The sequence below is a fragment of the Melozone crissalis genome, unplaced genomic scaffold (genome assembly GCF_028551555.1).
Source record: "Melozone crissalis strain CALT ecotype California unplaced genomic scaffold, PUWL_Pcris_2 ptg000063l_1, whole genome shotgun sequence".
Classification (NCBI taxonomy): Eukaryota; Metazoa; Chordata; class Aves; order Passeriformes; family Passerellidae; genus Melozone; species Melozone crissalis.
In genome coordinates, this window is record NW_026535841.1 from 3,084,632 (window position 1) to 3,110,661 (window position 26,030).

Genomic DNA, 26,030 nt, shown 5'->3' on the forward strand with positions numbered 1-26,030 from the left:
TGAATGGGGATTGCTCAGTGTGGAAAGGAGTTGGATGGGAATTGCTCAGTGTGGAAAGGAGCTGGATGGGAATTGCTCAGTTTTGGAAAGGTCTGGATGGGAATTGCTCAGTGTGGAAAGGTCTGGATGGGGATTGCTCAGAGTGGAAAGGAGCTGGATGGGAATTGCTCAGTGTGGAAAGGAGCTGGATGGGAATTGCTCAGTGTGGAAAGGAGCTGGGTGGGCATTGCTGGGGCTGAGGGAGCAAACCCCTTCCCTCTGCATCCTCCAAAGCAGAGCCAGGCGGCAGTGCTGGCCTGTGCCCAAGGGCTGAGCTGTGGGAATTCACCTGCAGCTGGCAGCCAGCCCTGCCTTGTCACCCTGGCACAGCCTGGGGGACACACAGGGTGCAGGGTGCTGAGCACTGGGTTTTTGGGTCCCCTCATCACCCTGCTCCAGGCCCTAAAGTGCTTTCTGCCCTGGGAGGGTTGTGTTGTGTGAGAGTGAGGGCTGTGCCTTCATTCCCGAGCTGGACGAGCCACTTTCCTTCTTGGGGCTGCTGCAGGGCTTAAAGGACTGGGGGAATGGGTGGTTGTCTCAGCCCCTGGACTCAGTGGGGTTTGTCAGTGGGGCTGTGGATGGGAAGAGCACAGGCTGTGCTTTCCCTGCCTCTGGGAGAGCAGGGAGCTGCAGGAAGCGGCCGCTGTGATTGATGGCTGCGAGCTGCCTGCACAAATCCCCTGCTCAGCTTCAAGTTTGCTTTCCAGGCACTTCTGCAGAGCAGAGCTGAGTGTGAGCCAGGTCCTGGAGTCGGAGGGACTGCAGTGAATCCTGTTTCTTCCCTTCCTTCCTTGCTGCCAGTGTGGCAGGACGGGATCTGCAGTGAGGCGCAGAGAGCTGCGGCGCAGCCCGGAGCTCCCGCTGTTCCCTGGAGAGCCAGCGACTTTAGAGGGATAAAAAAGGCTCTGAATCAATCCCAGGTAACTGAGGCAGGGAGGAGTGTCCTGGCTCACCAGGGGCAGGGCTGTGGGACTGTGGTGCCAGCCTTCCCCCTCTGGAACAGCACCAGGATGGTGCTGCCAGCCCCCAGAGCAGCCCCAAACCCGCACAAGCTCCTTCCCTCTCCCTCCCTGCCAGGCTGTGTGCTCTGCCCAGCCTGCTCAACCCCCAGATTTCATCCAGATTTTCCTTTTATCCCTGCTGGGGATGCCTCTCCAGCTTGGACAGGGAACAGAGGACACAGTTTCTCTGTGCTCCTGCTGCGTTTGGCTTTCAAGATGCTCATTTGCATTTTAAACCCATCCGCAAGCTCTTTTTTTTTTAATCTCTTTTTTTATTTTCCACTTGGCTTCGCTTCCTGTATTCCTGCCCCTCCAAAACAGCAAGGCCACTGCAGGCTTTCAAGGACAAGCCTCTGGTTCCTTCCCTGTTGAAGGAAAGATGGGAAAACCAGCCATAAAAGCCAAATCCCTGCTGACCTTTCTGAAGGGCTGCACATCTCCTTCCTCAGCCTGCCAAGCCCTAAATCTGCCCTAAACTGCCTGAATTATATAATAGAGCCTCAAGTGCTGGGCTGAAACCTCACAGCCTTGGAATTTAAAGCAAGCCTGCTGGAGCAGGGCTGGTTTGTGGGAGAGGCTCCCTTTGATCTGGCAGATCTGTGCCCCTTGGCTGTGCTGTCCCACTGAGCTGAGCCTCAGGGTTGGCTCAGTTCCTGTCCCCAGCCCTGAGCTGTTCCCTGGTAGGTGAGAGGGAGGGCTGGCTGTGAGTTTTCCTTAGGAAAGCATTTTTTGGATGAGGGGGGATCACTGAGCCCCTGCTGCCCAGCTCTGTGCAGGATGGGATGAGCAAAGTCAGGGCTGCAGCCCTGGAATCTTCAGTGGTTCCTTTCCTCCTCCACATCCTCCTTGGAGAGCCCTGATTCCCCATCAGGGAACAGCTGGTTCCCCATCATCACAGAGCTGTGAGGTGCTCACCCTCCCCTGGGGATTGAGCTCCTCCTTGTGACTCTGCCCATGAGATCCCAAACTCTTTCCCTCCCTTGTTTTTCCTTCCTGGAGCTCTCCCTAACAATCCCTGTTATCAGGAAATGATCAGCCCTGACCCTCAGTGCTCTGCCTCTCCTCCAGGGCCGTGCTGCTGGCTGGAGACCACCATGACAGACTCCAAGTACTTCACCACCACCAAGAAAGGTAAGGCAAGGAGCAGGAGTGTCACAGTTCATCCCAAAATCACCAGCTGGTTCTCACTCCTGTATAACCCATGTGGGGAGGGCTGGGAAGCTCCCGTGGCAATGCCCTGGGATGCTGTGGCTCACACCTCACCCTGCTCCTTGCTCTGGAGCAGCTCCTGGGCTGCTGTGGGGTCAGGACACCTTGTCCCCAGCCCCCTGAGCCCAGCCAGGGCTGCTGGCAGCTGGTGATCAGCTTTAGCAGCTCAGGAGCTCCCCTGGGCAGCACTCAGGGCCTTAAGCACTCTCCAGAGCAAGGAATTAATGTGAGAGAAGCCATGTGGCATCTTCCTCCTCAATCTGCCAGCCCAGGAGGGAGTAAGGAGCTCAGCCTGGCTGCAGGAGGTGCTGCCCTGGGCTGGGGGGGGCTGCCACAGGCAGGAGGGATTTGGGAGCCACCCTTCCTCCTATGGCCTTGAGGAGCAGTGCCCAAAATCCATCCCTGGGAAGGGCAGGGCCTCATGGGGCTGGGATAATCATCCCACAACCAAAAACACCCTCTGGATAACCCCATGGGGTGTGGGGTGCTCCTGACTCCTGCAGCATCTCCCATCCCTGTGGAGGAGCCACAAGGATTCAGCAGGAGGTGAATATTCCGTTCCCATGAATGAGAGCTGAGCCCCCAGAGCAGCCCCAGCCCTCAGGGGGGTGTTTGGGAAATTAAATCTCTCTTTTCAGGGGTGGCAGAGGACCCTGTCACCCAGCAGAGGTGTGCTCAGCTTTGAATTATTTACTTCAGGCTTTTCAAATTAATTCCATAAGTGGATAAGACATTTATTTGCCAATTAAAGGAAACAGCTTTTTTTCATATTAAGCCGAATTAGGCTTTAAAATTAGTCTTCATATGAAAAATAAACTTCAAATTTAGTCTTGAAAAATTCTCTGGTCAAGTTTGGCAACCAAATAATAAATTGTGACAGATCAGTAGGAAATTAGTTGAGATAATATTATTGTGAAATCTTGAGCCAGCTTTAGAATTAATCAGTTTCCAACTTTTCAGTTTGTTTTCGTGAATAAATGACACTTTTCTCATTGGTTATGTATATCTTACTTGCCAAATAAACTCAATTATAGTCTTTGACATTTTCCACTAAGCCCTGAGCTGCCACTTTTCCCATTTCTACAGGGGAGATATTTGAGCTGAAGGCTGAGCTGAACAGTGACAAGAAGGAGAAGAAGAAGGAGGCTGTGAAGAAGGTGATCGCCTCCATGACTGTGGGCAAGGACGTCAGGTGTGTGCTGGGAATGGAGCCTGGAATATCCTGAGTGGGAAGGGACCCCCAGAATCATCCAGGGCAGCTCCAAAACCCCACCCTGTCCATCCCTGGCAGTGCTGCCCAAAGGCTCCTGGAGCTCTGGCAGCCTCGGGGCCGTGCCCATTCCCTGGGCAGCCTGGGCAGTGCCAGCACCCTCTGGCGGAAAAACCTTTCTCTGAAATTTACCCTAAACCTCTCTTTCATGCTATTCTCCCATGTTCCCAAGCCAAACCCAGCTGGTTTTGGGTTCCCTTTTCCTCCTGTTGCTTGCAGGGGGGCTTCCATGCTGCTTTTCACCCAGAATGTGGGCAAGGATGTCAGGTGTGTGCTGGGGCTGCAGCTGGAATATCCTGAGTGGGAAGGGACCCCCAGAATCATCCAGGGCAGCTCCTGCCCTGCCCAAAACCCCATCCTGGGCATCCCTGGCAGTGCTGCCCAAAGGCTCCTGGAGCTCTGGCAGCCTCAGGGGAGGCTGGGCAGTGCCAGCACCCTCTGGGGGAAGAACTTTTCCCTTAAATTTACCCTAAACCTCTCCTTCATGCTGTTCTCCCATGTTCCCAAGCCAAACCCAGCTGGTTTTGGGTTCCCTTTTCCCCCTGTTGCTTGCAGGGGGGTTTCCATGCTGCTTTTCCCCCAGGCACACCCTGGCTGCAGCTCTGCCTCCTGGAGTGCAGGTTGTGGCCACGTGGCCTCCTGGCAGGTGGGGGCTCTCCTGGCTTTTGTTGTAATCTGGCTAAAAGAGGATTGGTCTGGCTGCCAGATCAGTTTGTTGGGATTATTCCCACTTCCTTTGTGTGTTGCTAAAAACAAGCAGGACCCCCTTGGAGGGTTTGTGGCAGTGCCTGATAGATGCTGATAAACCCTTTACAGCCTCTCCAGTCCAAAAGGTCAGGCAGCTGCTGCTGTTCCTGCTTCCTTTTCCATCTGGCTGAGCTGCACGTGGCTCCTTCCATGCCTTGTCCTGCACAGACCTGTCCCAGCACAGGCAGCAGCAGCAATTTGATTTTCATGGTGCATTTGAGAGTAAATGGAGGGAAAACACATCAGGGTTGGGAGAAGTGGGGCATCCCTGGCTCCCAGAGCAGCAGCAGCAGGGAGTGTCCATCTTGAGACCATTGTAGAAATCACATGGAAATGGCAGAAGCTTCCAGGGCTTGAAGGGGCTTAAAAAAGGAGGGAGAGCAGCTTTTTACATGGACAAATAGTGACAGAACAAAGGAGAATGGCTTTAAGCTAAAAGAGATTTAGCTGGGATATTAGGAATTGGGAATTGTTCCCTGGCAGGGTGGGCAGGCCCTGGCACAGGGTGCCCAGAGCAGCTGGGGCTGCCCCTGGATCCCTGGCAGTGCCCAAGGCCAGGCTGGACATTGGGGCTGGGAGCAGCCTGGGACAGTGGGAGGTGTCCCTGCCTGTGGTAGGGAGTAGAACCTGATAAATTTAAAGATTCCATGATTCCCAAGCCATTCCATGATCCTGTGGCTGTGTCAGCCCTTTTTTTTTCCCTGTTTCAGGCTGCAGGGAGCAGTTTGCTGAGCTCACTGCTCCCCAGGAGGTGCCAGCAAAGCCTGGTTTAACCCGGGGTGAGACCAGCCCAGGTGGGCAGCAGCTTTGCAAAACCCAATTCCCTGGATTTAAGAGGGCCTTGGGTTTGATCCTGGCTGGTTTGTGGAGGTGGAGAAGCTTCCAAGAGCCTTGGGACATCTGTCAGGGTGGAATAACCCCTGGGTTAGCCCTGGGATCTTGATTGCCTCCCGTGGGGTGGTTTAATTGTATAATTGGTCTGTCTTTGGATGAAACAGCATCTCTGGTACCCCATGCTGGGCAGCCCCAGCTCTGTGCAGGCAGACCCACTGCATTCCCCTCCATCCCAGCAGAGTCTCCTGGTGCTCCAGACTCACCCAGGGCAGTGGGGCTCTTCCTTTGGGCACCATCCTGTGATGATACATGAAGTCCTGGGATATCCTGAGTTGGAAGGGATCCACAAGAGTCATCCAGGGCAGCTCCTGGCCCTGCACAGACACCCCAACAACCCCACCCTGTGCCTGAGAGGGTTGTGCAGCACCTTCTGCTGGGGCAGTGGATGTGCCCTGGAGTGGGAATGCAGCAGAGCCATGTGGGAAAGCTCAATTTTGGTCCATCAAGGACTGGTTTTGATACAGAGCTGTGATGGTGTTCACAGGGGTCTGAGGATGAGGGAAGACATGAGGATCTGACTCCATGTTTCAGAAGGCTGATTTATTATTTTATGATATGTATTACATTAAAACTATACTAAAAGAATAAAAGAAAGGATTTCATCAGAAGGCTGGCTAAGAATAGAAAAAGAAGGAATGAATAACAAAGGTTTGTGTCTCAGACAGAGTCCAAGCCAGCTGACTGTGATTGGCCATTAATTAGAAACAACCACATGAGACCAATCACAGATGCACCTGTTGCATTCCACAGCAGCAGATAACCATTGTTTACATTTTGTTCCTGAGGCCTCCCAGCTTCTCAGGAGGAAAAATCCTAAGGAAAGGATTTTCCATAAAAGATGTCTGTGACACAGACCCGTTAAAAACATCCACTGGGGAGGGGCATTTCAGTCATGTCTGCTGCAGGGTGGGCTCAGGTCATGGAATCATAGAATCTTGGAATGGTTTGGATGGGAAAAGGTCCTCCAACCCCCTGCCATGGGCAGGGACACCTCCCACTGTCCCAGGCTGCTCCCAGCCCCAGTGTCCAGCCTGGCCTTGGGCACTGCCAGGGATCCAGGGGCAGCCCCAGCTGCTCTGGGCACCCTGTGCCAGGGCCTGCCCACCCTGCCAGGGAACAATTCCCAATTCCCAATATCCCATCCAGCCCTGCCCTCTGGCACTGGGAGCCATTCCCTGTGTCCTGTCCCTCCATCCCTTGTCCCCAGTCCCTCTCCAGCTCTCCTGGAGCCCCTTCAGGCCCTGCCAGGGGCTCTGAGCTCTCCCTGGAGCCTTCTCCTCTCCAGGTGAGCTCCCCCATCATTTCCTCTCAGGGGAGAGCTGTGTTCTCCTGGCTCTGGGAGCAGGTTTTCCATGGGAAGGGGATCCATGGGCAGCCTGGCCATGTCCTGCCCTCACTGAGCTGTCTGTGTTCCAGCGCTCTCTTCCCGGACGTGGTGAACTGCATGCAGACAGACAACCTGGAGCTGAAGAAGCTGGTCTACCTCTACCTGATGAACTATGCCAAGAGCCAGCCAGACATGGCCATCATGGCTGTGAACACCTTTGTGAAGGTGAGGAGACAGGGCTCTGTGTCATGGGGCCACAGGGGACACCAGGTGCCAGCTCATCACACCAGGCTGCAAATCAGGGAGTGTGGGCAGCTTCCCAAAGCCTCTCCCTTCCTGAGGAGGGGCTCTGCAAGCTCTAGAAAACAGATTGAATTTGTCCAGTAATGCAGAAAGTCAGTTTTTGGCAGCTGTCCTGTGCCACTCTCTCTGTGAGGGGTGTGGGCAGCTCCCGTGATCGAGAGCTGTCATGTGAATTTATGGGCTGAGAAATCCCTCGTGATCTTCCCGCTGGAGCTGGGAACTGAGGAGTGTGTTAGGAACCAGGATATTGCCAAAGCACTCGGTGAAAAGGCCTGGTGGGCTTTACAGGGAGTTCAGGCTTTTCAGGGAGGATAAACCCCTCATAATAATCCCAATATCCATTTCCAGCATCAGGTTGGTTCAGGTACCTGGTGTAAGTGATGAGGACATGAGAATCCTGAATGGATTGAGGAGCTGTGGGAGTGAGGATTGGTGGTGTTGGAACTCTGTGGGTGCAGGACAAGAGAGAAACTTCTCTTGGGTGACTTATTCTCAAGAGCAGAACATGAAAACCTTGGGATTTGAACCCAAATCCTCCTGGAGGACCTGAAACCCCTGGAGATAGTTGAGCCCAGGATATCCTGTGGCATTCATATTCTCTGAAAAAATCCCTTCCCCCAGGGTTTTTCTCCTGGGAAGGTGAAAGGCAGTGAGAGAGGCCTCAGAGAACAGGAGAACAATTCTTGTCTCATTTGCTTCTCCTGTGTTGTGCTGGTGTGGAATGCGTTTGGAGATTGTTTACCCACAGGTGATTGTTCCATTGCATTCTGCTGTGAGTTGTTTTCACTCTTTGGCCAATCAGGGCCAAGCTGTGTCAGGAGTCTGGAAAGAGTCAGGAGTTTTCATTATTATCTTTTTAGCATTAAGTATCTTTTCTGTATTCTGTAGTATAGTATACTATTCTTTAATATAATATAGTATCATAACGTAATAAATTACCCTTCATGGAGTCAGATGCATCATTCCTTCCTTTGTCAGGGCTCCTTAATCACAATAATAAATTATTATAAATTATTATAAAATTATTTCAATAATATCCACCCTCCCCTGTCCTCCCTGTGTAGGAGTGTGCTCTCTGTTAATGGAGTGACAAAACTATCTTTTTACTCTTTAAAAGGAAAGAAGTCTAGAAGTTTCTCTCTTTGATTAAGTGAAAAGACACCTCATAAGACTTAAGAGACCACCTCAGACTTATAGATAATTAGATAAAAGCTATAAAGTCTTGCTTAGACAATTAACTAGAAAAAGGAGTGAACAAAGAAGCTAATAGTTTTTGTAAAGTGTTTTACTAAGAGCAAAAACGTCTGACACTTGGCTCAGTTTTTCTGTTTGTTCTTTTGCTTTTTATTAAACTTCTTTGTTTCTAACACTGCAACAACAGGAGCCATCCTGCTGATTATTGTGCCTCCAGAAGTAGCTGAGCTATCTTGGGTTATTGGAATAATTACCAATATAGCCAGGTGGGATGTGCCTGAGCTTGTCTGGCCCTGCTGCTGAACCAAACAGCAGCACTGTGGTGTTTCACACCAGAGACACTTTTGGCTGGCTGGGTGTGTGGTGTTTTACCCCAGAGACACTTTGGGCTGGCTGGGTGTGTGGTGTTTCACCCCAGAGACACTTTGGGCTGGCTGGGTGTGTGGTGTTTCACCCCAGAGACACTTTGGGCTGGCTGGATGCTGTAGCTGGCCACATAAAGACAAGTCCAGGCTCACAGGAGCTCAGTTTTCCCTCTGTGGAGAAGCTTTAAGGCGATGGTGAAGGAAAGGAGTCAGTTTTGATGGAAGGTTTGGATGCAGAGCTTTATTCTGGCCCTCAGGCCTCTGAATGCAGCACCAGCTCCAACAGAACTCCCCAAACCACGAACCACATGATTGCTGTTCCTTTTAACCATGGGGAGAGAGGGAGGGAAGGGATAGGGAGCCAGCAACCAGGTACAGGAGGGGAGGTCTTAAAGGACACCTGGATGGCCCAATGCCCCCCCCAGAGGCATCTTTTGAACTCTGCCAGTCACTCCACGTCCTTCTGGAATGCCAGGACTGACAGACAGTGCTGGCAGGGGAAAGGAGAGGTGACTGACACACCTGGCAGGGAATTATCAAGGAGGGACCCGAGATTCTGAAATCACACCACAACATTGGATGTGTCACAGGCCTCCTTGAGCTCATTATCCCTATCTCAAAGCTCCTCTGCCACCCCTGCAGGACTGTGAGGACCCGAACCCGCTGATCCGGGCGCTGGCCGTGCGCACCATGGGCTGCATCCGCGTGGACAAGATCACGGAGTACCTGTGCGAGCCCCTGCGCAAGTGCCTCAAGGACGAGGACCCCTACGTGCGCAAGACGGCCGCCGTCTGCGTGGCCAAGCTGCACGACATCAACGCCCAGCTGGTGGAGGACCAGGGCTTCCTGGACACCCTCAAGGATCTCATCTCAGACTCCAACCCCATGGTGATTGGGTTTTGCTTTCTCTGCCTCCTCTTTGTCCAAATGGCTGTCGCTGCTCTCCCGTTGTGTTCGTGTCCAGCTCCTGTAGCAGCGTGCGGCAACAGTGATGAGACTGTGTCCGGGGAGGCTGCAGCCAATGGCAGAAGAAGCAAACAAGAAAATTCTTGCCTTTTTTCTTGCCTTTCTTGCCTTTTTTTAACCTTTTTTCTTGCCTTTTTTTTTTACCTTTTTTCTTGACTTTTTTTACCTTCTTTCTTGACTTTTTTTACCTTCTTTCTTGCCTTCTTTCTTGCCTTCTTTATTGCCTTTTTTCTTGCCCTTTTTTCTTGTCTTTTTTCGTGCCCTTTTTTGCCTTTTTTCTTGCCTTTCTTGCCTTTTTTCTTGCCCTTTTTTCTTGCTTGTTTTTTGCCTTTTTTCTTGCCTGTTTTTTGCCTTTTTTCTTGCCTTTTTTAACCTTTTTTCCTGCCTTTCTTCTTGCCTTTCTTCCTTGCCTTTCTTCCTTGCCTTTCTTCCTTGCCTTTCTTCCTTGTCTTCCTTGCCTTTCTTCCTTGCCTTTTTTCTCGCCTTTCTTGCCTTTTTTCTTGCTTTTCGTCTTGCCTTTTTTTTTAAAAAAACTCCTAAATTTTTAAAAAATCTCTTAATTGTTTAGCATGAGAGTTCATTTTATTTCCCCCACCCCGTGCCAGGGGAGGAGGGGTCAGGAGGAAGAGGCCCAGGAGCCCAAGCAGAGCCCCAGAGAGCTGAGAGCAGAGAGAGAGCAGTCCTAGGATCCAGGGATTTTATCAGGTGTCCCATGGGAGGAGTCTTAGGATCAGATTACAGGAAAACTCCACAAACTCCCTTCCTCCCAGATTGTCTTTTTGGTGTTAACAAAGAACTTTTTGAGAGTTTTTGCTTCTCAGGACTGCAGGTTGTGTTCCCTGCCCCATAACCCCTTGTCCTGGACAGAGGGTTTCTTCCATCCCATGGCTGTGTGTTATTCATTCCTCTGCTCCAGGTGGCTCAGGGCAGAGGGAGGCTGCTGCTTGGTTCTGATACCACAGAGCCAGTGGCTTTTGCCTCTGGTTTTCCTGGCAGCTGTGCTTTGGCTTCCCTCCCTTTCCCCAGGCATGGGGAACTTTAAAACCACCTTTCCCCAGGGTTTCTCTTCCCACAGCCTTTCCTGCTTTTCCAGTCTTACCCTGGGTGTAGTGTTGAGCCCAGGGGCTGTGTGGAAAGCTCTGGGGCTCCTCAGAGCTGCCTGGGGAAGGGAACTGGGCAAGAAGCCAAGGCTGGCTCCGTGGAACACGTGGGAGCTGTTGGAGATGTGGCGTGGGCGGTGGGAGCGTGTGGTGGGGATGGCTCATCCATCCCCCTCAGATCTGCTGTGAGGAGGGAGAAGCTGGAGCCCAGATGTAGGTGGGATGTGAGGGGTTCATAGTGAGGAGGCAGCTCATCCCCTCACACCACATTTGGTGTCACCAATCCGTGTCCTGTCCCCCCTGGCAGGTGGTGGCCAACGCGGTGGCGGCGCTGTCGGAAATCGCGGAGTCCCATCCCAGCAGCAACCTCCTGGACCTCAACCCCCAGTCCATCAACAAGCTGCTCACAGCCCTCAACGAGTGCACTGAGTGGGGCCAGATCTTCATCCTGGACTGCCTGGCAAACTACATGCCCAAGGATGACCGGGAAGCACAGAGGTGAGGGGACAGGCAGGGCTTGGCACTGCCCCTTCTCCTCTGAGGAGTCTTCATCCTCCTGACCCTGCTGCAGGAGGTGGGACAGCAGGCATCTGCTGCACCTGTGCCTTGGGCATGGCCATCTGGAGCCTGCCCTGGTCCTGTAGCGAGCCCTGGCACTGGGATTGTGCTCCTTGAGCTGCTTAAAATGTGGCTGTAGGGGACAATGGGCACCGGGGAGCCCCGAAACGGGGTCACTGCCAGAGGGTTCTGCAGGGCCTGGGCAATAACCTTCACTGGGGCATTCAGGAGCCAGCTCAGCCTCTTTGGGAAGGTCCCAAGTGGCACTCAGCTTTCCTGCAAGTCCTTCCTCCATGCTGGCAGGAGTTTTTCAGCAGGAGGAAGGGCTGGGATCATTTCCTCTCCCTCCTCCTCGCCCCGGCAGCATCTGCGAGCGGGTGACACCGCGGCTGTCCCACGCCAACTCTGCCGTGGTGCTGTCGGCTGTCAAGGTGCTGATGAAGTTCATGGAGATGCTGTCCAAGGACCTGGATTATTATGGCACTCTCCTGAAGAAGCTGGCCCCACCACTGGTGACTCTGCTGTCTGCAGAGCCCGAGCTGCAGTACGTGGCCCTCCGCAACATCAACCTGATCGTGCAGAAGAGGTGGGTGTGCAGGTGTCCCCTCTCAGCCACAGGAGCTTCAATCCCTCTGTCTGCAGCAGTGTCACACACATCTTGTAGGGTGATTTCTTCTCTGTTACTTAAAATCCAAGGAGAGTTATGGAATTGTGGAATGGTTTGGTTGGGAGGGATCTTAAAGCTCCTCTCATCCTGTCCCCTGCCGTGGACACTTTCCACTAGAGCAGGTTGCTCCAAGGCCTGTCCAACCTGGCCCTGAGTCAGTCAAGTGAGGGAATGAACAGGGAGCTAAGCTGGCATCCCCAGTTTAATGCATCCTTTAGTTTAATTTATTCTTTATTTGGGGCAGCAAAAGATGGCACAACCAAAAGCTTTGAGACTTTGGAGTAGTCCCTCTGTGTCTAGGGAGGGATTTTTGTGCTGCCAGCTGCTTTCTCCACAGTTGTCCTCTTTGAACAAGTGCTCAGAGTCCTTTAGTCCCTTTGCTGATCTAAAATCCTGGAGGTGGCTGAGGCCCCACACGTGTGCCTGGAGCAGGAGTGGCAGCTGGAGAGCCCCAGCCCAGTCAGATGATTTGTTCTCCTCCCAGTCAGCGCCGTGGTGGTCTCTTAAAAATAGCAGCAATTTCTGAGAGAAGTGGAAAGCAATTAGTGTCCCTGGGAGGGGGAATGTGGAAGGCAGCTTGGAGCTGGACCTGGCCTAGCTGTTTCCCAGCTTAGAGAGAGGGTGAGCTGGTGAGAAAGGTCCAGCCTAGCCCTGGGGTCTGGATTTGTGTCCCTGCTCCCACTGAAACGTCCCTCCAGCCTTGGCAGGACAAACGTCCCCCGTTGCCTCACGTCTGGCCCGTGTTTGTGACAAGGTTGTGCTCTGTCCCCTGTGTGCCAGCAAAGGGGAGCCAGGGGACAGAATCCTGGGGGATAACCACTGTGACTTGGATTCCTTGGCATCGAATAAGCCCCCAAAACCTTGGGATTGGGGTGGGAGTGAGTGCCTGTCCCCTCTAACACTGCCTCTCGCTGCCCCAGGCCCGAGATCCTGAAGCACGAGATGAAGGTGTTCTTTGTCAAGTACAACGACCCCATCTACGTCAAACTGGAGAAACTGGACATCATGATCCGCCTGGCCTCCCAGGCCAACATAGCCCAGGTCAGCAGCGGGGCTGGGACACCCAGGGCCACCTCAGGGCCACCCCAGTGCCAGCCCCAGCTCTGCTGGGAGCAGCTGTCCCACCCCAGTGCCAGCCCCAGCTCTGCTGGGAGCAGCTGTCCCACCCCAGTGCCAGCCCCAGCTCTGCTGGGAGCAGCTGTCCCACCCTGCTGCTCGTGCTGGGTCACTGCCCCTCTCTCCTGGTGGCTGTGCCTTGCTGCCAGCCCCTCACTGTGCTGTGTCCCTCTCTCCTAGTGGCTGTGCCCTGCTCTCCTGGTGGCTGTGCCAGTCTGTCACTGTGCTGTGCCCTGCTCTCCTGGTGGCTGTGCCTTGCTGCCAGCCTCTCCCTGTGCTGTGCCCCTCTCTCCTGGTGGCTGTGCCAGCCCCTCACTGTGCTGTGCCTCCCTCAGGTGCTGGCAGAGCTGAAGGAATATGCCACGGAGGTGGATGTGGATTTTGTCAGGAAGGCGGTGAGAGCCATCGGCCGCTGTGCCATCAAGGTGGAGGTGAGGGCTGGGACATGGCGGGGCCTTGTGGCACCTGTGGGTGGGCAGGGTGGCACTTTCCAGCACATGTGGCCATCTCATCCCAGGAATTTGCAAGTTGGAGCCTTCCCAGGCGTGGGGATGAGCCATGGTTGTTCCACAGGGATCAGGGGGATGCCAGAAGGTTCTTCCATCCCCTTCTCCTTTGCAACTGGAGCTGCTTTAGAATCCCTGCCTAGAACAGGGCCAGGAATGCAGTGGGTGATACCAGTGGCTTGTTGGGGACCAGAGTGGGACTGGGAGGGAGCTGATCCCTCCTTGAGGGGCTGGGAGGGAGCTGATCCCTCTCTGAGGGGTTGGGAGGGAGCTGATCCCTCCTTGAGGGGCTGGGGGGGAGCTGATCCCTTCCTGAAGGGCTGGAAGGGAGCTGATCCCTTCCCAGAGGGCTGGGAGGGATCTGATCCTTTCCCAGGGGGCTGGAGGGAGCTGATCCCTCTCTGAGGGGCTGGGGCTGATCTGATCCCTTCCCAGGGTTCTGGGAGGGAGCTGATCCCTTCCTGAGGGGCTGGGAAGGTCCCAGTCATTTTGCAAGAGGCTGGAAGGAACCAATCCCTTCCCAAGGCGATTGGGAGGGAATCCATCCCTTCCTGAGGGCTGGGAGGTAATCTGTCCTTTCCTGAGGGGCCACTCAGAGGCTTTGCTTCCCTGTGGGGATAATTTTCCAAAGGGGATTGTTAAAAACCTCCCTGGAAAGGTGGCTCTGCATGGCTGGAACACTTCCCATGGGGAGAGAGGAGCCTGTGGGGATGTGCAGAGAGGATGAGGAGGAGCCACACCAGGATGTGAAGGGCAGACAACACTCAGCGTCCCCCGTTGTGCTGTGGGTTGGATTTGGGGGGGAATAAGAGGCAGTGGCAGGTTTGGGGTGGGAGGGGAGCTGTCCCTGTGTGACCCCGTCCCTCTGGCAGCAATCTGCAGAGCGCTGTGTGAGCACCCTGCTGGACCTCATCCAGACCAAGGTGAACTACGTGGTGCAGGAGGCCATCGTGGTCATCAAGGACATCTTCCGCAAGTACCCCAACAAGTGCGTGGGGACTCCCTGGGCTGTGGCTTCCCCGGGGTGCTCCTGCTCCTACCTGAGCTCTTCCCTCCCCTCTGTGCTTGGGGGGCCACAAACTTGGTGGGATGAAGCCCCCACAGCCTCCCCACAGCACAGGTGGCTTTGGGTTTGTTTTGTCCCCAGCCCCATGATGGTGGCAGTGCCAGATGCAGGCACTGAAATGGAGAGGAGCTGCCAGGGATGTGCAGGTCCCTTGTGTCAGCAGAAGCTGTCCCTGGCTCTCAGTCCAGCTCCTGGTGCTGGAACAAGGGCAGCAGGAGGAGAGGAGAGGGGAGGGAATGTTCCAGCTGAGCCAGGATGAATAGGCAACTCTGTAATCAGGAAGCTGGGCACTAATAGTGGTAATAAATACTAATGAACTGAATTGGTAACGAGCAGGGCTCTGCAGGAGTAGCCCTTGGCTCCAGGCTCATTCAGGGGCAGGGAATGTGCTCTGGGATCAGTGAGGGCACTGCCCATGGGGTGAGGGGCCACCTCAGGCAGGTGGGACATGGTTTGGAGTTTGGGTGGATCAGGATTTGGGGTGAGGGGCCACCTCAGGCAGGGTGGGATGTGGTTTGGAGTTTGGGTGGATCAGGATTTGTGTCTCCTGCTCTGGCTGAGCTGTGTCCTGCTCTCCTCCCCTGGGGAAGGTACGAGAGCGTGATTGCCACGCTGTGTGAGAACCTGGACTCCCTGGACGAGCCCGAGGCCAGGGCTGCCATGATCTGGATCGTGGGCGAATACGCCGAGCGCATCGACAACGCCGACGAGCTGCTGGAGAGCTTCCTGGAGGGCTTCCATGATGAGAGCACCCAGGTGTGCCAGGGACCTCGGGGTGGCACTGGGACAGAGCTCCCAAGTGGATCAGGGCACAGTTTGCTCTGAAGGCATTGTTCATGCAGGTGCTTGGGGCAGGTTTGGGTGTAGGATGTGGAGTAACCTGGCAGAGTGGAAGATGTTCCTGCCCATGGCAAGAGGGAAAATGAGTTGGGATTTGAGGTCCCTTGCAGCCCAAGCTGTTCCGTGGTTCTGTGAAATGCCACCATGGTGTTGTCCCAAGTGCCTTCCCTGTTCCATGGTTGGGAGGCACCAGGCAGGGGCCTGGTGATGCCGCTGTGCCAGCACAGATCCCTGTGGAGCTGGAAAATGAGCAGAGGGAGCAGTGCCTGCCCTGTCTCCCAGGGCAACTGAGGCCAGTGGGTTTGCCTGTGGAGTTCTGGAGGGTTTCCAACTCTGGAAAACTCTGCAAAACACCCTGTAACCAAGTGACAGTGAACAGGGCAAAGTCTACAAATGCTGAGTAGCAAAGGCAGGGATCCAGGCTCCCTGAGAGGCTGGGAGGGGAATTCCTGCTTATCCATGTGGAAGTCAAAGGACGCTCTGGCCTGTGCCCTGTGGGACCGTGTAAGCTGCTGCCAAGATCCTGCCCCATGGTTTTGGGGTCAGCCTGTGTCTGAGGGTGAGGAAATGAGCTGGTGAGGTGCCCTGACATGTGTCACTGCACTGACATGGTCACTGTCCCTTTGGTCCCTTGAAAGGCAGGTTGGGGTTAGGTCCTGGGGCAAATCCATGTGGTACTGCACAAACAGTGTGACCTGTCTGTCTGTCTGTCTGTCCCTCACAGGTCCAGCTGCAGCTGTTGACAGCCATCGTGAAGCTGTTCCTGAAGAAGCCCACAGAGACACAGGAGTTGGTGCAGCAGGTGCTGAGCTTGGCCACACAGGTGGGTGACACCTGGGACAGCTTCCCAGGGCTTCCTATCCCCTGGGAATGTGACAGCAGGCAGGGAATTGGAGCTTAGTTCAGAATGGTTTGGGTTGGGAGGAACCCTAAGGATCCCCTTGTGCCAGCCTGCAGGGACACATTCCAGTGTCCCAGATTGCCCCATCCAGCCTGGCCTTGGGCACTGCCAGGGATCCAGGGGCAGCCCCAGCTGCTCTGGGCACCCTGTGCCAGGGCCTGCCCACCCTGCCAGGGAACAATTCCCAATTCCCAATATCCCATCCAGCCCTGCCCTCTGGATGGGCAGGGTCTCCCTCTCCCTCTCAAACACCAACAAACCACCCAAACTCCACACCAATTTTCCCAAACCCATAACTCCCCCCAACCATTTTAACAACCCCCATAACTCCACCTCTCAATCAATCAATCACTCACCACAGAAATTCCACAAAAATTCCTCAGAGACTCTTGAACCCAGCTCAGAGCCACAGGGAGCCATTCCTGTGTCCTGTCCCTCCATCCCTTGTCCCCAGTCCCTCTGGGGACACTGACATTGGGAAGCCTGGGGAGTGTGGGCACTGCCACGGCTCAGGAGGCACCTTTGGCCTCTGGGATCCCTCCCAGCAAGGCTTAGGTGGGGAGAGCAGCTCTGAGTATCTCTGTAGTAGCTGCAGTTGCTCCGAGTATCTCTGTAGTAGCTGCAGTTGCTGCGGGCAGCTCTGTAGTGGCTGCTCTTGCTTTGAGTATCTCTGTAGTAGCTGCAGTTGCTCCGAGCAGCTCCATAGCAGCTGCAGTTGCTCTGAGTATCTCTGTGGTAGCTGCAGTTGCTCTGAGTATCTCTGTGGTAGCTGCAGCTGCTCCAAACAGCTCTGTAGTAGCTGCACTTGCTCTGAGTAGCTGCAGTTGCTCCGAGTATCTCTGTAGTGGCTGCAGCTACTCCAAACAGCTCTGTAGTAGCTGCAGTTGCTCCATGGTAGCCACAGTTGCTCTGAGCAGCTCTGTGGTAGCTGCAGTTGCTGTGAGTATCTCTGTAGTAGCTGCACTTGTTCCGAGCAGCTCTGTAGTAGCTGCAGTTGCTCTAAGTAGTTGCAGTTGCTCTGAGTATCTCTGTAGTGGCTGCAGCTACTCCAAACAGCTCTGTAGTAGCTGCAGTTGCTCCGAGTATCTCTGTAGTAGCTGCAGTTGCCCTGAGTATCTCTGTGGTAGCTGCAGCTGCTCCAAACAGCTCTGTTGTAGCTGCAGTTGCTCCGAATATCTCTGTAGTAGCTGCACTTGCTCCGAGCAGCTCTGTAGTAGCTGCAGTTGCTCTGAGTATTGCCTTAGTAGCTGCAGTTCCTCCGAGTAGCTGCAGTTGCTCCGAGCAGCTCTGTAGCAGCTGTAGTTGCCCCAAGCAGCTCCGTAGTAGCTGCAGCTGCCCCAAGTATTTCCATGGTAGCTGCAGCTGCTCCAAGCAGCTCTGTGGTAGCTGCACTTGCTCTGAGTGTCTCTGTAGTGGCTGCAGTTGCTCTGAGTAGCTCTGTAGTAGCTGCAGTTGCTCCAAGTAGCTGCAGTTGCTCCGAGCAGTTCTGTAGTAGCTGCAGTTACTGTGAGTATCTCTGTAGTAGCTGCAGTTGCTCCAAGTAGCTGCAGTTGCCCCGAGCAGCTCTGTAGTAGCTACAGTTGCTCTGAGTAGCTCTGTAGTAGCTGCAGTTGCTCTGAGTAGCTCTGTAGTAGCTGCTGCTGCCCCAAGCAGCTCTGTAGTAGCTGTAGATGTTCTGATTATCTCTGTGGTAGCTGCAGTTGCTCCGAGTATCTGTGTAGTAGCTGCAGTTGCTCCAAGTAGCTGCAGTTGCTCTGAGCAGCTCTGTAGTGGCTGCGGTTGCTCCGAGTATCTCTGTAGTAGCTGCAGTTGCTCCGAGTATCCCTGTAGCAGCTGCAGCTCCCCCACGGCTTCCCAAAGGACTCGGACAACCCCGACCTGCGGGACCGCGGCTACATCTACTGGCGCCTGCTCTCCACGGACCCGGTGGCCGCCAAGGAGGTGGTGCTGGCCGAGAAGCCGCTGATCTCGGAGGAGACGGATCTGATCGAGCCCACGCTGCTGGACGAGCTCATCTGCTACATCGGGACCCTGGCCTCGGTGTACCACAAACCGCCCAGCGCCTTCGTGGAGGGCAGCAGGGGCGTGGTGCACAAGAGCCTGCCCCCGCGCACCGACTCGTGAGTGCTCCTGTGCCCACCCCGGGCTGGGCTTCCCGGGGCTGTGGGTTATTGGGATAATTAACAATGTAGCTGGACAGGCGGTGCCTGAGCTTGTCTGGCCCTGCTGCTGAACCAAATAGCGGCACTGTGGTGTTTCACCCCACAGACACTTTGGGCTGGCTGGGTGTGTGGTGTTTCACCCCAGAGACACTTTGGGCTGGCTGGGTGTGTGGTGTTTCACCCCAGAGACACTTTGGGCTGGCTGGGTGTGTGGTGTTTCACCCCAGAGACACTTTGGGCTGGCTGGGTGTGTGGTGTTTCACCCCACAGACACTTTGGGCTGGCTGGGTGTGTGGTGTTTCACCCCACAGACACTTTGGGCTGGCTGGGTGTGTGGTGTTTCACCCCAGAGACACTTTGGGCTGGCTGGGTGTGTGGTGTTTCACCCCACAGACACTTTGGGCTGGCTGGGTGCTGCAGCTGGGCCCATGGGGACAAGTCCAGGCCTGCAGGAGCTCTGGCGGTGCTGGGATGGAGCTTCCCCCCATAACAGGGGCTGCTCCTCAGGTTTCCCTCTGTGGAGAAGCTTTGAGGCGATGGTGAAGGAAAGGAGTTGGTTCTGATGGAGGGTTTGGATCCAGAGCTTTATTCTGGCCCACAGGCCTCTGAATGCAGCACCAGCTCCAACAGAACTCCCTGAGCCCGTGGTTGCTGTTCCTTTAACCCGAGGGAGAGGGGCAGGGAAGGGGCAGGGAGCCACCAAGCAGGGACAGGAGGGGAGGGACAAAGGGACAAAGGACACCTGGATGGCCCAATGTCCCCCCAGGGTTGAAAGGCATCTTTTGAACTCTGCCAATCACTCGATGCCCTTCTGGAATGCCAGGATTGACAGACAGTGCTGGGAGGGGTCAGGGATGATGGACACACCTGGCAGGGAATTATCAGGGAGGAACCTGGGCTATCTGAGGCAAACCATGGCATCACACCACAACAGTGGATGGAGGGGGTGGATGTGGGGCTGCTGTGGGGCCACTGGGCTCAGAGCTGAGCCCCCATCCCCAAGGGAGGAGCAGGGCTGTGTGGGTTCAGCCCTGGTCTTAAAAAGCTGAAGGAGTGATCCTAGTGAAGGTGATCTCCACTGGGATTGTAGAGATTCCCAGTGATCTCTGTGGGAATGTGTTGGGAGCCAGGATGGGATGGAGGGTTCAGCTGGGCCAACCCCTGTCCCAGCTGGAGCTGCTCACCCTCTCCCTTCATTCCCTCCAGGGGTGAGAGTCCTGAGAGCCCGGACACAGCCCCGTCAGGAGGGCCAGCAGGAGATCAGCCCTCTGTCATCCCCACCCAGGGGGACCTGCTGGGGGACCTGCTCAACCTGGACCTGGGTCCCCCGGTGAGCGGGCCCCCCATGGCCACCTCTGCCGTGCAGATGGGCGCCGTGGATCTCCTCGGGGGAGGCCTGGACAGGCTGGTACGTCCAGAGCTCCCTGCTCCTTCCCTGGGTGCTGCCCATCCCCTGGACATCCTGCTGGGCTTGGTGCTGCTTCAGCTCTGCCACAGCACAGACTTGTCAGCCTGGGGACATCTGGGCTGGTTCTTTGCTGCAGTGGGTGAGGACAGAGGGCACTGAACCCCCATTTGTGCTGCCATTATCCAGTGGAGGGGAGGGGTCCCACCCAGCACCTCCCTGTGCCTTTTCTCTCTGTTGGTGTGGATGTTCCCTCTCCACGTGCTGTGCTGCAGGAGTGGCTGCTCTTGGGGTCCCTCTCTGACCCCCAAACTGCTGCAGGGCTGGGCCAGGATATGTCCCCTCCCGGCCTGTGGGGTGTCCCCTGTGCCAGCAGATCCAGAGTGACAGTGTGTCCTGGGAATGCAGGCCAAGCAGGGGTTTGGCCTCGGGGTGAGGCAGGATGGAAAGCTCTCCCTGTGTGGGAACACCTGCCCTGTGGGTGCTGGAGATGGGCCAGGCTCCCTGAAGGAGCAGAGTTTGGAGTTTCCTCCATGACTCATGAAATGCAGCCCATCTATCCCAAGGGGAGGCAGCATTGCTGCCTTTCCTGTTTTGTAACCCTGCAAGTGCTGCCCTGGCACCTTGTGGCTCCCAGGGATTGGTGATGGGCTGGCACTGAGGCTGGGAATGAGCTCTGGCTCTGTCCCCAGGACATGGACAGACAGACAGATGTGTCAGGACTAACCTCTGTCCTCTCCTCCCCTTCTCTTCTCTCTCTCTTTTTGTCTCTTCTCTCCTGGCTTCTCTCTGCATGTGGCTGGCTCTTCTCTCCACCTTGCCTGCTTCTGCTTGGAGATGGGGGACGAGTCTGAAGGGGTATGGATCCTGGATCACCCCGTGCCCACCCCGTGCCCACCCTGGCTGCCCCTGCTCCCCCAGCCCAGGGACACCACGCTTCCCTCTGGGGACACCCATGGCCCTCACAGCTCCTGGTCTGGCACCACTGGAGCCCCCCAACTCCTGCCCCACGCTGCTGCCTCCAGGGAGTGCCCACAGGGGACATTTTGGGGACCCCTGTGCCCTCAGCCCTGCCCCTGCTGATGCCCCTCTCTTCTCTTGCAGCTGCGCAGCGATGTGGGAGGCAGCCCTGCTGTGAGTGTGCCCTCACACCCGACCCCTCTCATTCTCTGCATCCTCCTCCTCTTCCTCTCCCTCCTCCTCCCATCCCCCTCCCCGTGGTGCCCCCTGTAACCCCTCCCTTGTCCCCACAGATGGGTGGCAGCAGTGGCAGCTTCACAGCAGCTCCCAGCACCACGGCACCCACAAACATGGGGGCACCCCTTGGCAGCGGCCTGGGCGACCTCTTCGACCTCACTGGTGGCGTGGGGACCCTCTCAGGATCCTACGTGGCCCCCAAAACGGTGAGTGGGGCAGGGTTAAGGGGGGCACAGGGTGGGCACTGGGTGATCCAGGATCACCCTGGAGGAGCTGGGGCAGCACCAGAGGCTCTGTGGGTGACACCCCGAGGGTTTCCTGTCTCCCTGGCCCAGGTGTGGCTCCCTGCCATGAAAGCCAAGGGGCTGGAGATCTCTGGCACCTTCAGCCGCCAGGTGGGCTCCATCTCCATGGACCTGGTGCTGACCAACAAGGCCCTGCAGGTCATGTCTGACTTTGCCATCCAGTTCAACCGCAACAGGTGAGTCCCACCCGGGCTGGCTCGCCTGGGATCCCTGGAGACCCTGCCCAGAGCAGAAAAGGGTGTGAGGAAGGAGCTGCAAGGGCTGGGAACAGCCTCTGGTGATGACCCTTCTGTCTCTGATGGCTGTGGTGGTGATGAGCACCAAACCAAAGCCTCTAAGAAGTTGGCTGAAGAGGCTGTTCCTCAGGGTCCTGTTGGTTGTCCTGGGGAAGCAATGCTTCCTTTTCCCTCCAAGGCACTGAGGGGATGCTGCAGGAATTCCAGACGTGGCTGGAGGAGGAAGGGGGCAGATTTGAGGGTGGGCAAGGCAGGAACCAGCCCCATCCTGGACAGTGCAGGGACAGTGAGGGGATTCCTGTGATGCCCATGGAGGAAGGCAGGGAGCACTTGGATGGACAGCACCCTGTGCCATCCCCTGCTGTCCCCAGCCTGACCCCTGCCCTCCCTGGTGTCCCCCAGCTTCGGCCTGGCCCCCGCAGCTCCTCTGCAGGTTCATGCACCTCTGGCTCCCAACCAGTCTGTGGAGATCTCCCTGCCCCTCAACACCGTGGGCTCTGTCATGAAGATGGAGCCCCTCAACAACCTCCAGGTGGGCAACACGGGGCTGTCCCCTCCTGGGGACACGGGGACAGGGCAGGGGCCCTTGGAGACATCCACAGGGAGGTGGGACAGCAGGGACCAGGGGCTTGTGCAGTGACAGCTGGCTCCAGAGGGATGGGGAGGGGAGGGGATGGGATGGGGAATGGGAGTGGGGATGGGATTGGGATGGGGATAGGATTGGAATGGGGATGGGGATGGGACATTTTGGAATGGGGTTGGGACATTTTGGGATGGGATGGGACATTTTGGGATGAGATGAGGAATGGGGATGGGATTGGAATGGGGATGGGGATGGGATGGAGATGGGATGGGATGGGACATTTTGGGATGGGAATGGGACATTTTGGGATGGGGATGGGATGGGATGGGATGGGGATGGGACATTTTGAGATGGGATGGGACATTTTGGGAACCTGAGGTGTTGAAATCCCCGTGTCCTTCCACCCCAGGTGGCAGTGAAGAACAACATTGACGTCTTCTACTTCAGCACCCTGTACCCCCTGCACATCCTGTTCGTGGAGGATGGCAAGATGGGTGAGTGGGGTGAGCATGGCTCCAGCAAGGTGTGCTCTGTCACCTGTCCCTAGGTGCCATCCCAGCCCCTGGAACCTTCTTGATCCCATTGGGTGAGCCCCCAAGGGCAGGTGGCTGCCCTGAGGCTGCTGGGGTGGGTGGCAGGGTGACATACATGGGCTGCCATGTCACCTGTGTGGTGTCACCTTTGGAGGGTGGCCAGTCTGGCAGCTCCCTCAGCGCTGGTGTCCCCCCTCCCTGCAGAGAGACAGACGTTCCTGGCCACCTGGAAGGACATTCCCAACGAGAACGAGACCCAGTTCCAGATCAAAGACTGTTCCCTCAACGCAGGTGGGTCCCACCCCTCACAAGGACCTGGGTCACACTTAACTCACCCTGTCCCCAAGTGCCACATCCACGTGGCTGTTCAGTCCCTGCAGGGGAGGGGACTCCAGCACTGCCCTGGGCAGCTGTGCCACCCTTTCCATGAAGAAATTCCCCCTAATACCCACTCTAAGCCTCCTCCATGACGAGGAGGGGAGGAGGTGGGGCAGGAGCAGCTCCAAGGGGAGCAGGGGCTCAGCCCAGCCCCTCAGCCTCTCTCTCTCCCATCCCAGATGCTGTGAGCAGCAAACTCCAAGGCAGCAACATCTTCACCATTGCCAAGAGGAACGTGGAGGGCCAGGACATGCTCTACCAGTCCCTGAAGCTCACCAACGGCATCTGGGTGCTGGCAGAGCTGCGGATCCAGCCCAGCAACCCCAGCTTCACGGTACATCCCATCCCTGCCTGCTCCAAACCCGGGGCTGAGGGCACATCCCTGCTCTGGGACCTCCCCTGGTGCCAGCCCTGCTGTCCCTCTGTCGTGGGGAGGGTGGCACTGCTCCTCTGGGCACAGCTGAGGGACACACAGGGCTCCCAACCCACCCAGCTCCATGGAACCCCTGAGCAGGGGTCTCTCTGCTCCTCACCCATGAGCCACCCCATGTCCTGCTGTCCCTGTCCCCTCCCCTGTCCCTGCCAGCCTTTGGGGAGGGGTGGGGCCAGCTGTGTCACCCTGACTCCTCTCTCTGTGTCTGTCCCGCCGCCCGCCCTCGCCGGCCTCGCTGCTCTTGCAGGATTTGGAGGTTAGAGATTGGTTTTTCCCTGGCTTTGGGCTCTCCCTGGCTGCTGCCTGGATATTCCTCCCTTTCCCAATGTTTTCCCTGCCCTGGCAGTCTCCTGGTGCCTCCTGCCTCTCCTTCCCAGCAGGGCTGGCACAAGGAGGGGACGTTTCCAAGGGTTGGGATGTCCCCATTGCCCTGCTGGTGTCACTGGGGATGAGAAAAATCCTGAAATAGCTGAAAATCCTTATCCCAGAGGATTCTCTATGAGCTTTCCCTGCTTGAGGAGCTAATTGCTTTGGGAATGATGTCATATTTAAGCAAACGCCTGAAGGGGCTCATTCCTCTTCGCAAAGGACGATGTTTTTGGGGAACCCTTCACTTCCCTGGAGCACCAGGCACTGAATCCAATGCCAAAAGCTGGAGTGTTGCCCCTGCCTGTTCCCTGCCTGTGCTGCATGTGGATGGCTGTGCCCTGGGAGGGCTTGCAGGGCTTTGATAACCTTTTTGCAGCTGCAGTCAGGAGCTGGAGTGCCCCGTGGGAGGGAGCTGCAGCATGCAGGGCTCTGCTTTGGGGCTGGGGGCTCTCCAGCATGGGGGGGATGCCATGACCCCGCTGTTCCCTCTCTCCCCACAGTTATCCCTGAAATGCCGAGCACCAGAGGTGTCCCAGTACATCTACCAAGCCTATGAGACCATCCTGAAGAACTGAGGTGCTGCTGCAGCCCCTCCTCATCCTCCTCCTCCTCCTCCTCCTCCCGTCCCATTCCCACCCGAGGGAGCAGGGCTGGATCCGTGTGCATGTCCCCTTCCCCCCTGCCCAGGACCCAGCCCCTGGGCTTCTCCCTGTCCTGGGGGAGCAGAGGGGGCAGGGGGCTGTCCCCAGTCCTGCCTCCCTGCAGCAATCCACGTGTGAGTGATGCCCTGTGCTCCTCCTGGTGCTGCTCCCTCCACATCCCAGTTCCACCCTCCACATCCCAAAAAGCCCCAGCTCCTGCTCCTGGCTCTCATGGAGTGCTGGCTGGTGGTGGGTTCAGCATTCCAAACCCTGGGAATAGCTGCTGGGGGGCCCAGAGTGCTGTGGGATTGGCTGCAGATCCCCCTGGAGCCCTGGATTTGGGGCTGGAGCAGGTGGGAAGCAGCTTTGGCTCTCCCTGGTTCAGCAGAGCTGTGGGTGAGCCCTTCCCAGGATCTCCTCCCCATGGGAGCCCTTCCCAAAGCTCCCAGAAGGGCTTGAGGATCCCACAACTGAGGCTGTAGTTAAGGTGCAGGTTCAAAAGGGCTTTTCCAGCCCCTGCCAGGGGGGCAGGAGGGCTCAGAGTGTCCCCTGTCCCCCAGCCCAGCCCCACGGCTCCCTCTGCTCCCCCCTGGGGCTCCCACTGCTCCTGTCCCCCCCAAATCAAGCCATGGGTCCCCCCTCCCTGGAAGCAGGAAATCTCTAATATATGAAAGATAAATATATTGTAATGTTCACTGCTTTGAGGGAATGTTGAATAAAGGTGACACCAGCCCGTGGGGACACTGCTGGGGTGGCCATGGCCTGGTGACCCCGAGGGAAGCAGGGTCCTGGGAGCTTCCTGCCAGCCCTGCAGGGCCAGATAAACCAAACCCTCTGGCACAGCAAGGCCTGACACAGCAGATGGGCAGGGCTGGGACAGGGACACGGGGCCAGTCACCCCTTGGGGACAGGAAGGGCCTGGAGAGCTCGTGGCTCTGCTCCTGGAGCCTCTCAGGGACCCACCAAAGTGACCCTGCACTGTCCATGGTGTCCAGGCTGGGTGCCCCGAGCCCCTCCTGGGGCTGGGGACAAGTGTGGGGTCCCCAGGAGGTGCTGCTGGTCCCTGTGGGTGGGTGATGAGCAGCAGCAGCCAGTCCTGCTCTGGGACACCCCACAAATCACTGGTGCTGCTCTGGGACACCCCACGGGCCACCAGCACCACTCTGGGGCTGGACACCAGAGCAGGTGTGCGGGGAGCACAGTGGCCACCCTGCTTTGGAACCCCCAAAGTCACAGCAGGGAAGTCACCACCACGGTCTGGCCCCTCCTGGTGACCCACAACTGCTGTGTCCCCCTGGGCCAGCAGCCCTGGGGTGAAGGTCCCTGGCCATGGGGCACTTGGGGCTCCAGGGACACCTCTGGAGGGTCCTGGTGGCTGTAAGGGGGTCCAGGACATTGGGACTCAGCTCTTCACTGCTTCCACCCTCCCCGGGGCCTGGGGCTGAATCCCCCTGGACAGATGAGCAGACAGGGTGGGCTCAGCTCCGTTGGTCTTTACTGGCTGCAGAGGACATGCAGGGGTGGGGACACAGCCCTGTCCCACCCTGGGGACAGCAACACGAGCTGGGGGCAGTGCTGGGGGCTGGAGAGGGAACAGTGACCCCCCCTGCCCTGGAACAGGGCTGGTGGTGACAAACTGCATGTCCCCAAGTCATCTCAGGGCTGGAGAGGAGAGACTGGAGAGGAGAAAGTGGCCGAGGAGGTGGTGATGAGGCCAAG

At 56.5% G+C, this 26,030-nt stretch overlaps 1 protein-coding gene and 1 non-coding gene across 3 annotated transcripts; both read left to right on the plus strand.

Moving 5' to 3' along the window:
- The first annotated feature begins 869 nt into the window (after positions 1–869).
- AP1B1 (adaptor related protein complex 1 subunit beta 1) lies at positions 870–24,495 on the plus strand. 2 transcript variants are annotated; one of them, XM_054288757.1, is made up of 23 exons: positions 870–959; positions 2,109–2,171; positions 3,336–3,441; positions 6,577–6,712; positions 8,992–9,237; positions 10,723–10,913; positions 11,338–11,559; positions 12,561–12,681; positions 13,092–13,187; positions 14,135–14,250; positions 14,919–15,084; positions 15,893–15,991; positions 17,930–18,189; positions 19,438–19,639; positions 20,474–20,494; positions 20,741–20,770; positions 20,890–21,039; positions 21,169–21,314; positions 21,777–21,906; positions 22,367–22,451; positions 22,695–22,781; positions 23,048–23,202; positions 24,171–24,495. In XM_054288757.1, the coding sequence occupies exons 2-23, from the start codon at positions 2,135–2,137 to the stop codon at positions 24,243–24,245; spliced, it is 2,877 nt and encodes a 958-aa protein (XP_054144732.1). In that variant the 5' UTR covers positions 870–959; positions 2,109–2,134; the 3' UTR covers positions 24,246–24,495. The 2 variants fall into 2 exon arrangements, with proteins under 2 accessions (XP_054144732.1, XP_054144733.1); XM_054288758.1 differs by lacking the exons at positions 20,474–20,494; positions 20,741–20,770.
- Positions 21,399–21,503, plus strand: LOC128945378 (small nucleolar RNA SNORD125). The gene has a single exon (XR_008483873.1). It is a non-coding gene; the product is annotated as a small nucleolar RNA SNORD125 (small nucleolar RNA).
- Positions 24,496–26,030: the final 1,535 nt, after the last annotated feature.

Coding starts and splice junctions, on each gene's coding strand:
- AP1B1 (XM_054288757.1), top strand. CDS start 2,135: ATGACAGACTCCAAGTACTTCACCACCACCAAGAAAG. Junction 15,992..17,929: donor TGCTGAGCTTGGCCACACAG/GTGGGTGACACC, acceptor GGCTTCCCAAAG/GACTCGGACAACCCCGACCT. Junction 20,495..20,740: donor TGGGGGACGAGTCTGAAGGG/GTATGGATCCTG, acceptor CTTCTCTTGCAG/CTGCGCAGCGATGTGGGAGG.